General features: G+C 45.5%; 1 protein-coding gene, 1 long non-coding RNA gene and 1 pseudogene across 11 annotated transcripts in view; 1 reads left to right on the top strand and 2 right to left on the bottom strand.

The window, feature by feature from the left end:
• Positions 1-708: 708 nt before the first annotated feature.
• LOC101278744 (60S ribosomal protein L23a-like) lies at positions 709-1,232 on the bottom strand (annotated as a pseudogene).
• Positions 1,233-2,965: 1,733 nt separating this feature from the next.
• On the bottom strand, positions 2,966-8,193 carry LOC117195996 (uncharacterized). Its single transcript, XR_004475965.2, has 2 exons — positions 7,675-8,193; positions 2,966-3,229 (listed from the first exon to the last, which is right to left on the bottom strand). It is a non-coding gene; the product is annotated as an uncharacterized LOC117195996 (long non-coding RNA).
• Positions 8,194-8,371: 178 nt separating this feature from the next.
• The window catches only part of ZNF592 (zinc finger protein 592), a 59,708-nt gene continuing 52,752 nt past the window's right edge, over positions 8,372-15,327 (top strand). For 2 of the 10 annotated variants that reach the window (XR_004475964.2, XM_049705764.1), the window contains exons 1-2: positions 8,372-8,576; positions 9,195-9,325. Coding sequence is in view for 2 of the 10 variants with exons in the window: in XM_049705764.1 (XP_049561721.1) it covers positions 8,502-8,576; positions 9,195-9,325 (206 nt within the window). In the remaining 8 variants the exon portion in view is untranslated. Of the gene's footprint in view, positions 8,577-9,194; positions 9,326-15,327 lie in introns of those variants that run through there. The other 8 variants (XM_004278293.4, XM_049705767.1, XM_049705765.1 and 5 more) reach the window with 5 other exon arrangements.

Raw genomic sequence — 15,327 nt, 5'->3', positions numbered from 1 at the left:
CAGTGGTAAGTTACACAATGTTGCATGCCGTAAGTTACTTATTCATATGTTTCAAACTTTCACTATCACAAATAAGGTTGTAGTAAATATTAGGCATGTGGCCATTCTCTTTTTTTTTTTTTGTGGTACGCAGGCCTCTCACTGTTGCGGCCTCTCCCATTGCGGAGCACAGGCTCCGGACGCGCAGGCTCAGTGGCCATGGCTCACGGACCCAGCCTCTCCATGGCATATGGGATCTTCCCGGACCGGGGCACGAACCCACGTCCCCTGCATCAGCAGACGGACTCTCAACCACTGCGCCACCAGGGAAGCCCGGCCATTCTCTTTTGGATAGAACTTTCTTTCTTTCTTTCTCTCTCTCTCTTTCTTTCTTTTTTCCTTTTTTTTTTTTTTTTTTTTTGCAGTACACGGGCCTCTCACTCTTGTGGCCTCTCCCATTGCGGAGCACAGGCTCTGGATGCGCAGGCTCAGCGGCCCTGGCTCACGGGCCCAGCCGCTCCGCAGCATGTGGGATCTTCCCGGAGCGGGGCACGAACCCGTGTCCCCTGCATCGGCAGGCGGACTCTCAACCACTGCGCCGCCAGGGAAGCCCTCTTTCTTTCTTTCTTTCTTTCTTTCTTTCTTTCTTCCTTCCTTCCTTCCTTCCTTCCTTCCTTCCTTCCTTCCTTCCTTTCTTTCTTTCTTTCTTTCTCTCTTTCTCTCTTCTTCTTCTTTTTTTTGGGAAAACTTTTATATTTAGAATTAGCCAGCTGGACTCAGTTTAGGTGATCCCAATTTTGTTGGCAACATCCAAAGCATCATAGTCAGGAGCCAGGCGAACATATGCCTTCTTTTTTCCATCAGACCTGGTCAAGTTGTCCACCTTGGCCACGTCAATGTCATAGAGCTTCTTCATAGCCTGTTTAATTTGATGCTTATTGGCCTTGCCATCCACAAGGACCACAAGTGTGCTGTCTTCTGTCTTCTTCATGGCTGACTTGGCGGTGAGGGGGAACTTGATGATGGCATAGCGGTCAAGCTTGTTTATCCTAGGGGTGCTCTTTGCAGGATATTTGGGCTGCCTCCTGAGCCTCAGTGCTTTGGGCTGTGGCAAGGTGGGTGACAGGCGAATGTTTTTTTTTTTTTTTCTGGCCGTGGACACATTTCAACTCTGCTTTCTTGGTCTTCAAAGCCTTTGCTTTGGCTTCGGCTTTGGGAGGGGCAGGGGCTTCCTTCTTTGCCTTTGGTGTCATCTTTGTGAAAAGGAGGGAGGACTTTTTCTTAAGGAAAAGTTTCTAGGAGTGGTACTGATGAGTCAAAAGAGAGTCACATCTCTGTTAAGGCTCTTTGCAAGTACTGTCAAATTGCTTTTTAAGAGAATTATACCAATTCCCATTGCCACAGCTTTCTCTGAATGGACCAATTGCATCATCTCATTACCACTGGAAAGTACATAAGGTGTGTGTATATATATATGTATATATATATATATATATATATATATATATACACATATATACTGTTAATGTAGTAGGTGGTATTGTGGTATTACCATGGGGATTTCTGTGATAGCCATGCCAATCCTAAGATATTTAAAGCCATTTTTTAGCTAAGTGGGAATGGAGGGACAGTGATTTTGAAGGGATAGAGTAGAGAGAAGGTAAAGGGATTTGCTCCTTAACATTCCTCCTTCTCCATCCTGCCTCTTCATCCTGTTTACATACCAGTTTCTTCCTTTTCAGTGAGCTGTGCTTCTTCAGGGCCTAGAATAGTGCCTGGCACTATCCTGAATATCAGTAAACATTTATAAAGTGGATACATAATGGAAGAAGAATGTTAAGATATATGCACCCAGAGTTGGTTATACTAGTATATGAGCATTAACCGGTTTTGTTTTAATGAACTCTCTGGAATCAACACTTTCCATTCCCTCCAAACAAACATATTGACTAATGCCCAAGCCTGCTAAATGCTTTGGATTAGTGAGTCCATCTCTGGAATATCTACATACTTCTTCCTACCAGTTTTGTTAGATGCCTAATAAGAATCTGTTGTGTTTGATCCCAAAATTGCTTATGACAGCTGTTTGCCAGAGTATAATTAATTTAATTAAAATTACATAAACTGATGACACATAAGCATGAAAAAGAAAGAGTTGTTTCTATGAAATGTCAGTTGAATGTTTTGGAAATATTAGATGGAGACCAGTTGAAAATTACTGTCAAACCAGACGTGAGTGAGAGAATTAAGAAGGAATTTTTTTTTTTTAAGAGGGAGCCTCTAGTTATATTGCTTTGCAAGAAGCTCTAAGTCCTCAGTCAACTTTATTTTTTTAATTTTTAATTTTTGGCCATGCTGTGGGGCATGTGGGATCTTAGTTCCTGGACCAGGGATCAAACCTGTGGCCCCTGCAATGGAAGCATGGAGTCTTAACCATTGGACCGCCAGGGAAGTCCCCCTCAGCCAACTTTAAAAAAACGAATTGGAAAGCATAGAAAATATATCATGGATATGAATTATGTAAGAAAGACAACTCAAGAATTCTAATCACCACTATTGCTCACATAAAAGGTTTGACCTCACATCAAAAGATTCGCAAGTGGGTATTCCTTATAGGTTTGAAATGAAAATGAAATATTAAGGTTTGTATTTGTCACTTTTTATAATTCACTGCTTTAATATACTTTTCCAATTAACTGACCAACTACTGGGCTAGGTCCAATTTGTTTGGGCAGGGATAAATCCTTATTCCCCATTCTTTTTTTTTTCCCCCCCATAGGAAGTCAGGTAGGAGAACTTGTCCTGGTTCTTCCAGGTGACCTACCTAATTGGTGAATTTGGATCTGCTTGCCCTTATAGAGAGGGCAGTCTTCTCTAATCATACATGGTTAAAGTTGCTAGACCTCTGCAAGTTGTAGGTTGGAGTTTGGGGGGAGAATATTTTAATTCAAAGAATAGTAAAAAGACTATTGGTCATCAACCAGAACATTCTTCAGCTCAGCTTTATTGGTAATAAAGTTGATATTTTCAGCTTTTCACTGGTTCCAAACTTCTAAGTAAGGATAAAATTTACTGTCCCTGTAGTACTCCAACAGCGTTGGATCAGATGGCTTCTATGTGTTGCCACTATCCAGACATATTATTTCCCTTTTATTTTAGTCCATGATTCTGTTCATTCAAATAAATAGTTGTCTCTGGTAGTCTGCAGGCAGTAGTCTAATCTTGTTTGAAGTTCAGTCTGTATCGCAAGCTAGACAAAGGAGAAAACATTTATGCCTCCTGAGAAATATTGAAATCAGGAAATATTTACTGAGAAGGGAAGAGAAACTCAAACATGGCTCCTGCCAATCCTTCTATTCTCTCCCCCACCACATCCTGAGAGAGTCTTGCCTGTCCTGAGGCTTTCTGGGACATGTAAACATGGCAAACTTAAGGTCACTGCCTGTATGGATATTTAAATGAGAACTGCAAACATAAGGAATAATAGTCTAGCCTTTTTTCAATGTCCTTTAAGGCATTTTGGAGCCCTATAATGGGTCATAAGATCAATGACCAGTATTTAAAAAGAAATAAAAATAATAAAGTTGAAAATATCAGAATGCATTGCATACAATGGTAACATTTCATGAAATGTTTTGTTTCAGATGTGTGTGTGTCTGTGTGCACATGTGTATATATTCTGGGTTGAGATGTGGAATATATTTCTTATGGAAGTTCAGAGTCAGAAAGAGTGCAAAGAATATTATTCAGCCATAGAAAAGAAGGAAATCATGCCATTTTTGAAAACATGGATGGATCTTGAGGACATTATGCTAAGTGAAATAAATCAGAGAAAGACAAATACTGTGTGATTTCACTTATATATGGAATCTAAGAAAAAGCTGACCTCATAGAAAGTTGTAAAAAAACAAAAAAGTTTTTGCAAGCATTGGTTTAAAATGCACATTTCTTCTTCCTTTCATTTTCACTCTTTGCTAATTTGTTCTCTGAAACTTCTGCCTTGTGAATAAAAATTGTAGTAATGAATAACCAGAGAAGCAAGGGCCAGTTCTCACTCTGTGAAAAGGGAATGCAAAAACTGTTGCCCCTACCGCTTCACTCTGAGTCAATCAGATGCCCAGATATCATTAGGGTAGAAGGGTTAAGATCTAGAATCTCATTAAGGAAGAGGATACAGGAACATTTATTTTAAAATTTATCACCTGCACAGTTCAAGCTCCAGGGTTCTCCCAGCTGTCAAATTACAAAGGGTTCAACTTGGCATTCAGGACTATTGCCCTACTTGTCCAGACTGATTCACCTCAATTTCTTCCACATGAATCTGTGCTCCAACCAAACTGACCTCTTGGTGTTTGCTGAACTTCTCATTCTGTATCATTGTACTGTTCCTTCTGCATAGGGCAGCCTCCTCAACTAGCCCATCTCTGCTTGTCAAAGTCCCATCCATCCTTCAAATATCCATTTCCAATTTCCTTTCCTGACTCCTAATATCTTTCTTCTGAATTCCATAAATATCTTTTAAAAATACCTTTCATAAAAATACACTTTAAAATATCATTTTTCCTGATTTCAAGGTAAATATTAATGTACTACTGTAAAAATAAGAAAATAAGAAGTCACAGAAGAAAATAAAAATACCATTTAAAAATCTATGTGTGATATTATTTTATATTACGTAGCTCAAAAGTACTATTGCCTCCGTTTTACCGAAGAGGAAAGGGATGATCAGAGAGATGAGGTGACCGGTCCAGGGCAGCACAGAGAGTTGGTAACAGAGGCTGGACTTGAAGCCAAGTCTCCTGATTCCCTCTGTGATGTTCTTCGATGGACACCATGCAGCCTCTGGGCACGGGAGGGGACTTTGGAAATAGCTAGGTCTGGGACTTCCCTGGTGGCACAGTGGTTAAGAATCCACCTGCCAATGCACAGGACACGGATTCAAGCCCTGGTCTGGGAAGATCCCACATGCCGCGGAGCAACTAAGCCCGTGTGCCACAACTACTGAGCCTGTGCTCTAGAGCCTGTGAACCACAACTACTGAGCCCGCGGGCCACAACTGCTGAAGCCCGCGCGCTCTAGGGCCTGTGCTCCGCAACAAAGAGAAGCCACTGCAAAGAGAAGCCCGTGCACCACAACAAAGAGTAGCCCCTGCTCGCCACAACTAGAGAAAGCCTGCACGCAGCAACAAAGACCCAACGCAGCCAAAAATAAATAAATAAATAAATAATTAAAAAAAAAAAAAAAAGAAATAGCTAGGTCTGCTGTCCAGAGCCCTGCTTTATTTTCCTGTTTATACCTGGTGATCCAGAACAGTACTAAAAAAATATATGCGTTAAAAAAAATTAAATTGCATTTATTTGTTCTTTATTGGTAAAGCACATAGTATAAAATTCAAAGGGCACAAAAGGGCATACGGTGATAAAAGGTCTCCCTCATGCTCCTGTCCCCCAGCCATCTAGTTTCCCTACCCAATCTCATTTGTGTCCATCAGATATGTGCTATGCTTGGATAAGCAAATATATATGTGTGTAAATATTAATTATATATATAATTTTTATAAAAAATGGAAGTATATTCTACCCTGCTCTCCACCTTGCATTTTAAAAAATTTGAAGGGAAGGGGCAATATTGGGGTAGGGGAGTAATAGGTACAAACTATTAGGTATAAAATAAGTGACAAGGATATATTGTACAGTATGGGGAATATAGCCAATATTTTATAATAATTATAAATGGAGTATAACCTTTAAAAATTGTGAATCACTATATTGTACACCTGTAACTTGTATAATATTGTACAGCAACTATATTTCAATTAAAAAAAATAAGCAGATTCTGGGATTAAAGATATTCAATATGGTGTTATCCAATAAACCCAATGCAAATAAATGTAAAAAAAAAGTCTTTGTGTGATACACGTTTATGTATATTTATATATTACAAGCTGGTATCATATCTTTTAAAAAAATATTTATTTATTATTTAGTTAGTTTTGGCTGCGGCATGTGGACTCCTAGTTGTGGCATGCATGTGGGATCTAGTTCCCTGACCAGGGATTGAACCCGTGCCCCCTGCATTGGGAACACAGAGTCTTACCCACTGGACCACCAGGGAAGTCTCGGTATCCCATCATCTTATGATGTGCTTTTTTTTTTTTTTTTTTTGCGGTACGCAGGCGTCTCACTGCTGTGGCCTCTCCCGTTGCGGAGCACAGGCTCTGGACACGCAGGCTCAGCGGCCATGGCTCACGGGCCCAGCCGCTCCGCGGCATGTGGGATCCTCCCGGACCGGGGCACGAACCCGTGTCCCCTGCATCGGCAGGCGGATTCTCAACCACTGCGCCACCAGGGAAGCCCCTATGATGTGCTTTTTAATTACAAGTATATACCATGTCATTAATCTTTTTCTTCAACATGATTTTTTTAATTTTTAAATTTTATATCGGAGTATAGTTGATTTACAATGTTGTGTTCAACATGATTTTTAATGGTTACAAATGAACTATAATTTAACAATTATATAACACTGGGCATTTTGCTTGTTTTCACAAGCATGGTACCGTATTTGGGGGGAATATACCTGGAGAGTATCCAGGGAATAGTGACAAATTTCCTAAAAGAGCACAATGGAGTATAATTTTGGAAATAAGAAATTGGGGCCAGTGATAATTTGAAGAAATGTTAAGTTCTCCCGTGAATCTTTGGAAATGTTGGCAGGTATGCTGCGTTTCCTACTCTAAGTGGAATAGGGGTTTGAGCCAATTGCACTTAAATTGCAAAGGGCAGTGACCCCCCAGCAGAATTATGGTTGACTTTGGGGGTCATCCAGGCAGCTGACCCATGGAAACATGCAGGGCTGAGTATGCATGCCTCCCCACCTCAAAATATTTCTATCTTTGTGTATCCTTTAAATCTAGCAGGAAGAGGTGTGCCTCTTCTCTGATTTCTTCCTCCCCCTTCCTCAGCCCTATTTCCTTTTTCTTTTCTGAGATCACGCATCATTAATTATCCTATCCCTTATCTTTTATTCTCCCCTCTCAGCTCCTTTGAGAGCTCGTCCTCAAATAGGAAAAAATAAAAATAGGGCCTCCCTGGTGGCGCAGTGGTTGAGAGTCCACCTGCCGATTCAGCGGACATGGGTTCGTGCCCCGGTCCGGGAGGATCCCACATGCCGCGGAGCGGCTGGGCCCGTGAGCCATGGCCGCTGAGTCTGCGCATCCGGAGCCTGTGCTCCGCAACGGGAGAGGCCACAGCAGTGAGAGGCCCGCGTACCGCAATAAATAAATAAATAAAAAAATAAAAATCACCTCTCTCTTTTACTACCCCTGGAGCTATAGGCTTACTCTTTTCCCCCTCTTCCTGCCAAACTTCTGGAATCATCACCCTTTACTGCCTTCATTGCTTCACTACCACACACCCCCTACCCAAGTGGTCAACTCAGCTTAGAGCCTGGCCCACAGCAGGCCCTGGCTGAAAATCAGTTGCACCCCTCGAGCAAATTGGCGTCTCTTTCCCGGTTCTTCAGAGGGCATTTCTCCGTGGTTAGCAGTGGGTGCTCACTGCCAGACACCAGGGCCTCATCTCCGTGCTCTCACACCCTCAACCTAGTTGCCACCTTAACACCACCAGTTTCCAGGTACTCTAGGTTCTTGGAAGGTCCTGCCCTGGCCATCTGCCCGTCTCTCCGAGTTCTCACCTCGCACAGTCATAGCTTCCCCTGTAACTCAGAGATGTTGCAGTCTACCCCTGGGAGGCACCCGTTGCCAGGCCTCCAACTCTGTTCGCCGCGGGTCTCACGGTCATCCCAGAGACAACATGTCAGAGCGCCCCGCACCTCCAGGCCTGCTTGCAAGTCCCTAGATCCAGCGATGACCGAACATTTAGGGCGCACCTACTAAGTGCCAGGCCCACGCCACCTCTGCTACCTTTCACTTAACAGCCTACTAGGCCCCACTAGGTGCCAGATCTGAGGGAAGAGGACGCCGTGCCGGCTCCAGAGGCGCTCGCTGTCCGCTGGGGCGACACAGCCGCGTAGGCAGATCGTGGCCCTCTAGTGGGGGACCTCGGCCCTGACCGAAGGCCCCTGCCCTGGAGGCCGGTCAGAGAACGAGAGGCCCAGGTTGCAGGGAGCGGCCGCCGGGCCGGAATCGCGCCGGGCGCTCGGCGGGGCAGACGGGTCAGGCGAGGGCGGGGGCAGGGTCTGGGTCTGCGAGGTCTAGGGTCCAGCTCTGCCCGGCACCGCCCCCGCCCCGCCCAGCCCGTCGCTGTCGCCACCGCCGGGTCGGTGCCGCGCAGCCCGCCTGGGGCGGGAGGCGGTAGACGGTAGGCGAGAGGCGAGAAGCCGGGCCCAGGCCGGGTCAGCCCCTCAGCCGCACCGCCCTGGGCGGGTGCCCAGGTCCGAGCCGCCTTCCGCCTGCCCCCCCACAACCCCCGCCCGCGGCCCCAGCCAGGTCCCGCCGCCAGGCCGGCTCCCGCCCCCGCTCCGCCCCCGGAGCCGCAGCCCCGCCCGCCACCGCCGTCGCCATGTTGTGGCTCCCGCAGCCGGCGCTGGGGACGCGCGCGGCCGAGCCCGGGGCCTGCAGCCGCCGCCGCCGCCAGGTAAGCGCCCCCCGCGGGCCGGGCCGGGCGGGGCTTGTGGGCCGGGGCCGCCGCCGAGGCCGCTCCAGCCCGAGCTGGGGGCTGAGCAGAGCCAGGGCCGAGGCCGAGCCCGCGCCCGCACCGCGGCCCGGCCCTGCAGCCAGGCGGACCCTGCTCGCCGCCTGAGGCGGCAGCCACTTCCCCTGACCGCCGCCTGGCGGGCCCCGGCCGCCACCCCACCCCGCCCCCGGCGGACGGGCAGCCTGCCCCTTCCGCCACCCCGACCCGCCGCTACCCCGCCGGGCGGGCACGCTGCTGTCCTCCCGGCGCGGGACGGGCGGCCGCCCTCGGCGTCGGCCCGCGGCCCCCCGCCCAGGCACGGATAACGGTGCCACTTTCCCCCGCTGGGGCGCCCTGTCAGCTGGACTGTCCCGGTCGCCCGAAGAGCTGGTGTCGTCACGGGACAGACATTTGGGGGATCGACCTTTTTTGGCGCCCCTCAGTCCTTCCCCCCACCTCCGCCCAAGTTCTGACCCTGGGGGAGGTTTTTTCGGGAGCAGACGGGTATTCCTGCTCCAGAGTTGGGGGCCCAGGGGGTGACCAGGCCTGTTGATCAGGGTGGAGATTGTCTTTCTACAGGGGCTCTTCCTGCCAACCCGGAGGGGAAAGGCTCAATGTGACCCGAGGGAGGACGGGGAGCGTCTGCTGGACAGATGGCCTCCTGGCCTTGGATCAGCGCATGTGAGGGGGAGGGGTCCGTACGACCTTAGGTATGTCTGCTTCTGAGAACCCCAGGATTATTCGAGCTGCTCAGGGATTTTTAACTTTTTTTTTTTTTCTTTTTTGAGTAGGCTAGAGGTGGCATTAAAAATCCTAGATTGGAATAAATCCATGGGCCCACCCAGGGTAACATGTCTGGCACCCAGGACTAGCCTAGAATAGGACTGGCAGTCAGGGAATGGGACTTGGGGTAAGGTGGTATTTGGCTTAGGGTTGGCCCACTTGCCTTCAGCTCTGTGTTCTGGAGGGCCTGTACAGTGCATTTGTTGGTGTGTACAGTGTGGCTGAGGATACAGGATGTGGACAGATAGATGCCTGGCAGGTGCTTGGTGGGATTTCAGGGGTCTGTTTCCTCAAACTCACAGGTACATTATACAGTGAAAGAGAAGAGGAAGCAAGGTGCTAACACATATTTTGACCATTTTCCAATTTTTCCACTGGTCATGGCTTTGATTCATTTAGTAAAATTTTACTGAGCACTTATTATGTGCTAGGTACTGGACTAGGTGTTGGGAGTACAGTGGGAAACCAGATAGACGTGTTTTAGCTTGAGCTCATAGACCAGTGAGAAGGCCCGATAATAAATAATCTTGAAATTTCATTCAACAACAGATATTTGTCAACCAATATGTGCCAGCCATTGTTAGATGTTGTGAAGAAAGCAAGCAAAAATAACTGCCCTTGTGGAGCTTTCATTCTAAGGGGCCAGACAATAAAATATATAATAAAAATATAGTCTGTTAATAAGTGCTAATGAGAAAAAGAAGATAGGGAAGGAGGATATGAGTTACTGGGTAGGGACTGAATTTATATTTGAGTGGTCTGAAAAGGCCTCCTGAGAAGGTGTCTTTTAAATAAAACTTTGAAGGAAGTGGTAAACTAATCATTTCAGACTGTGATGAATACAAGGAAAGAAAGGTGAAGAGAGTGGTAAGAGATATGGGCCTTGATTTGGGTTGGAGGCTCAGGGAAGGCTTCCCTTGAGGAAGTGACATTTAGGCTGAGACCTGAAGGAGGGTGAAGAGTTAACCATGTGTGGAGCAGCAGAGAGCTTGGCAAGTTGGAGGAAGTGAAAGAGGCCTGTATGGCTGGAGGGGGAAAAGGAGAGGGGAGATAAGTTTATAGAGAGGTGTGTCTGATCACTGGGGGCCTTGGGGACTGAATGCCTTCCCTCCTTAGTTTGGATTGTATCCCCGGTGTAATTAGGAACCTTTGAAAGGTTTTAAGTGAGTGACATGATGATATTTACATTTTGAAAGGACTCTGGTATGGACAGAGATAAACAGGTAAGGCAAGGCTTTCTGTGTTGAGTGGCCACACTACTTGATCTGCTTCGAAAAGCCTCACGCAGTCTGGGGGAGGATCCTTTTCCTCAGAGAGACTATTTTGCCCAGCTTTTATGAAGGGAAAGGAAAATAAATGAACATTTATGGAGTGCCTGTTAGGTGGGAGAATCCATTTTAGAGACTTTTGCAAACATTATCATATTTAACTTAATCCTCCCTGCACTCTAAGAGAAAGGGGTTGTCCTGCCCCCCTTACATATACAAGCTCGGAGGAGTTAGATGACTTATCCAAAGCCATATTTGTAACATAATCTGTATTAAAACCTAGATCTTCCTGATTCCAGAGCGCACTGGCTCTGGAGCCAGACTACCGAGTTTGTGTCTTGCTTTTGCCACTTACTAACTGAATGATTTTGAGTTATTTAAACCCTCTCGTGCCTCAGTTTCCTGTTTGGAAAAGCCTCAAGCTTTTCTCAGCTTAAATGCAGAAAAATGTATCTACCTCCTAGCGTTGTTGTGCTGATCAAATTAACTTAGTACAAATGTTAGCTGCTATTATTACTTAAAATTTTAAAACGCCCATGCTGCCTCCGTGCCCTATTGTCATTTTGGATGAGATTAAGTATATAGACAATTTAATTCTTGAATATTGTGAGACTCTTTTCCTCTAAATAACTTAATGCCAATGTTCCATGTGATCAGTCCTTCAAGGTTGATCTCTTATTTCAGTCTTGACACTGTGCTAGGGCTTATGGATACAATGTGAGTTCCTTGCCTCAAGAAGCTCAGGGTATCCAGGGGAGGTTAGATAATTAAAAGAATGAGCTACAATGTATTTAACAAATTCTCTAAAGCCTTTGTAGTTAGAGAACTACAGTTGGGGGCAGTAAGAACTAAATGCCTGGGGAAGTAGGGAAGGCTTTAGGGCCAGGTGACTTCTGAACTGGGCTTTAGAGGAAGAACAGAAGTTTTGCAGGCAAGCAAGACTGGGCAAAGGGCAGTCTATGAAGAGAGAGTCATGTGTGAAAGCATGGAGCCATGAGAGACTTGGCTTGTCCAGGGATGAGGCTGGGAAGCTGATTTGGGCTTGTGAAAGGCAGGCCAAGTTTGGATTTAATTCTGTAAGTTACAGGGACATATCAGAGACTATTGGGTGCTTCAAATACATATCACGTGATGGGTGTTGCTGTTAGTGGAGACAGATGTCATCCTGGGAGGTGACTTTAGTTTGGTGGGATCTCTGTGCTTCAGGATCTTGTTCTTAGTTTCATAAACCTGAAATTCAGTTTGTAGGGCACGCAGAGCTGATTGGATCCAGGGAGGCTGATTAACCAAACTTGGAAGAGACTGATGCATAAACTCAGGGTATTAACTAGCCTTGAGAAATGAAACTGCAGAATGACAGATGTTTCTCTCCTCTGGCCATGGCCCTCCCCACCCCCACTCCCTGACTTCTGGCCAGGGCTGGGACAGACTAACAAACTCTTGCTCCTCAATTCCCATTTGTTTTTCTCAGGCTCCATGAAAACTAACCCTTTTTGTTAACATAATCTTTCCTGAAGCTCTATACAGTATAGTTAACAGTGATTATTTAATTGATAGAATGAATGATTCTGTACTGTTTGGGTGGGATCCTGTGTTTGTGAGACTTAAGGAAAAGGAGGAATAACTTTTTTAGAGATAAAGTATTGGAAAAGGGGATTACTGGAGAAGGTATGCAGATACCAAGTGGTGTGGGTAATTTTGTGGCCAAGGGGTGGTTGTGGACAGATGCACTGGAAATTGTTCGGAGAGTAGAGGTCTGTGAACTCTTGGAAGAGGTGGGGCAGGGGTGGTTTCTTTTGGTTGCACTTGAAGGAGAGATTGGTTTAGGATTTTCATCTTCCCTACACATTGGAGACAGAAAAGAAGGTAATAATTCTTGCTCTCTATTCAGCGTGGTCATGGTGAGCTTTCCTGTTGGATTGCAATCTTCATGAGGTTTGAGCTTCGTCTTAACACTTCCTTCTGCTTCCACAAAACTGAGAAGAGTTGTGGACCCTCTAGAGTTTTGAATCTATTTTTCTACAGCAAAAAATAAAATCCAAATAGACCAACCTAGATTATGGATTAATTATTTTTCTTTTAAAACTCTAAAGAGCATTCATGTAGAAAATTTAGGCAATTCAGATAGGTATACAAATGAAATAAAACTGATAAATCTTATACCCTAGAGCTACTGTTTTAATATTTAGTGTTTTTATTAGATGTTTATCTCCAGCGCTGTCTTTATATACGTTTGTTTTAACTTTTTCTTTTCCTACAAAAATAGGAGCATCCTGAATAGGAGAGAGTTCCTAGTGTTGATGCCTGTGAAGTGGAGCAGTTGCATGTACCCACAGTCTGTGTATGTTTCCATTTGTGGGCATCTGGTCCATTGTTCTCTCCCTTCATGCTTTAGGAGTGTAGGATGGGATATCCATTAGCTTATTAATTTGGGGAAATGTTTTTAGGGATAAAAGTGCTACTTCAACCAACCATTCATTTTTATTTGACAGTGGGAAGTGTTTATGTATGTGTTGAAATGGCACATTGGATCCTTTTTATGACTGAAAGAAAAGTTAATGAACGCCTTTTGAGTTTGGTGTCACCACAGAGTCATTCCTCAAATCCATCAGCAGAGAATAGGTGTCCTCTGTTTGCTGCGTGACTTTGGGTAAAGTCACATTTACCCACATACTCCATTTCAGATTCTAAAGGTATTGTATCAAGAGGTAATGGTGTCCCCCTTCCTCTCATTTACATGCTCCAGGAGATAAAAAGTATGATGATGTCTATTTATGTGATTGATTGTAGAAAGACTTATGCTATGTTGAGTGAAAAAAAGGGGTATGTCTGCTGAACAGATGAACTCCTGGCCTCAAGGCAGTATGTGTGTGGGGCAGGGAGTCTTTATGACTTCGTTAATGTCCATTTGTGAGCTCCAGAAATATTGGAGACCCCTGAAATTTTTTCGAGTAGTTCAGGGGTGGCATTAAGGGTCTTCTGAAAACTAGATCCACAGACTTTTCCAGAAAAGCAAGAGCAACACCCTAGGTTTAACTCAGAATAGGTTCACTTCTTCTGCAGAGCAGAGTTATGTCAGATCTTACCTCTGAGTGGTGGGATTAGAGTGGTTTTTACTTTTTTCTTTATATTTTTGCCTGTCATTTGAATTTTCTATAAGCTTATATGTCATCATTACAAAAACAATGGGTAAATCTGTTTTTAATTTTAGAGACAAACATTGAATGCCCTAAAGCAAAAACTCAAACTGCCCAGAAATATGTCCCTCTAGAAGAGGTATGATGTTGGAACTGGCTATCTGTCCTTGGTAGGCAAGGAGGCTTGCCTTTGGTAGATATGCAGTAAAGACAGCTCTCCCCAGCAGGTGACTTAGGCTAGAAACTCTGATCGGGATAGTTCCTGAATTCAGGGAGCCACAGCTGCACCCATCTGGGAGGAGCTGATGAGCAGAATGAATTGGCTTCTAGCTTCATTTGTTGGGTGTTTTTTGGGGGCATGCTTCTAAAGAAGTCACTTCTTTGGGGCATGGCCCTGGGCCCTCTCCCATGGACCACAGCGCTCTTAGTCTCCTACACATTGACATGGGGGACGGTAAAGAGAGGGGTTCCTATGTACGAACCTCACATACATTCCTGGAATTTCCCTCCTACTGGAGGTTCAGCCCATCCTGGGAGTGAGGCAGGGAGCTACTTCATCCTTATATCCATCCAGTCATTGGGCATAGGAACGTTTACCCACACTGCCCTTAGCAAGCTGGAGCTGAATGTGAGCCAGTGGAGCGGGTTCTGGCTCCGCTTTTATTCCCCTGGTTTGCTGCAGTTCACAGCATTCTACTCCTGTCTGCCAATTCAGTTCTGAAGTTAAAGTTGTTCTTTAGCAAGCCAAGGGCAGAGTGAGACCTGAGAGAGAGATCTTGAAGGTAGGTGACCTTCAAGGTGACCATTGTAACTGCAAGCCTCTCAAGGCTATTCCAGGGCCCGAAAACACCTCTGAGGCAGAGCTTTGGCATTTTTGGAGGAGAAGGGAGTCCAGGGGTGGGCAGCAAGCAGCTGTTCAGATTCTTCTGGGGCTTGGCCCAGCCGAGGCTCGGGTGTGTGTGGACAAGGGCTGCTCTCTCCCTTTGCCTTGTTAGACAGACGCTCCAGACCTGAACTGAACTGGCTGAGGTTGTAAAAACTGCTTCACTGTCTGAGACTTCATTAAGGCTATAAATCTTCAGGCCCTTAAAAATATTAGGTGTGTGATTAATACTACTGTTGTTGTTAGTTAGAATGCTTATGTGTATTTAAAATCCTTTGGAAAAAAAGTCCTTTGGAGCCTTTTTACAGCTGGGCCATCAATGATCAATTATCTACAGTTGTTTATGAAAGGCCCACCCTGGGCCCAACACAGAGCTGGATGCTCTGTGGAGCATAAAAGAATCATGTGAGATGAACTTTGCCCTCAAGGAGTTCCCTCACTGAAAGCAATTGGAGAACAATTTGCTTCCAGACCAGAAGTGTCTTAAGGGGGCTTTTCTTTCTGATGGTGGTAGTTACTTTCACACAAGTCACCCCTCTGAGATGGCTGGGGTTACCTCTGGGGAACATTCTCTGGTACCCAAAATGGACTGAATGGCCATTTGGGAGGAGAGAGGTGGTGGCAATGACGTAATCTCATCT

Source organism: Orcinus orca, chromosome 2, assembly GCF_937001465.1.
Source record: "Orcinus orca chromosome 2, mOrcOrc1.1, whole genome shotgun sequence".
Lineage (NCBI taxonomy): Eukaryota > Metazoa > Chordata > Mammalia > Artiodactyla > Delphinidae > Orcinus > Orcinus orca.
This window is presented reverse-complemented; position numbering and strand designations above follow the sequence as displayed.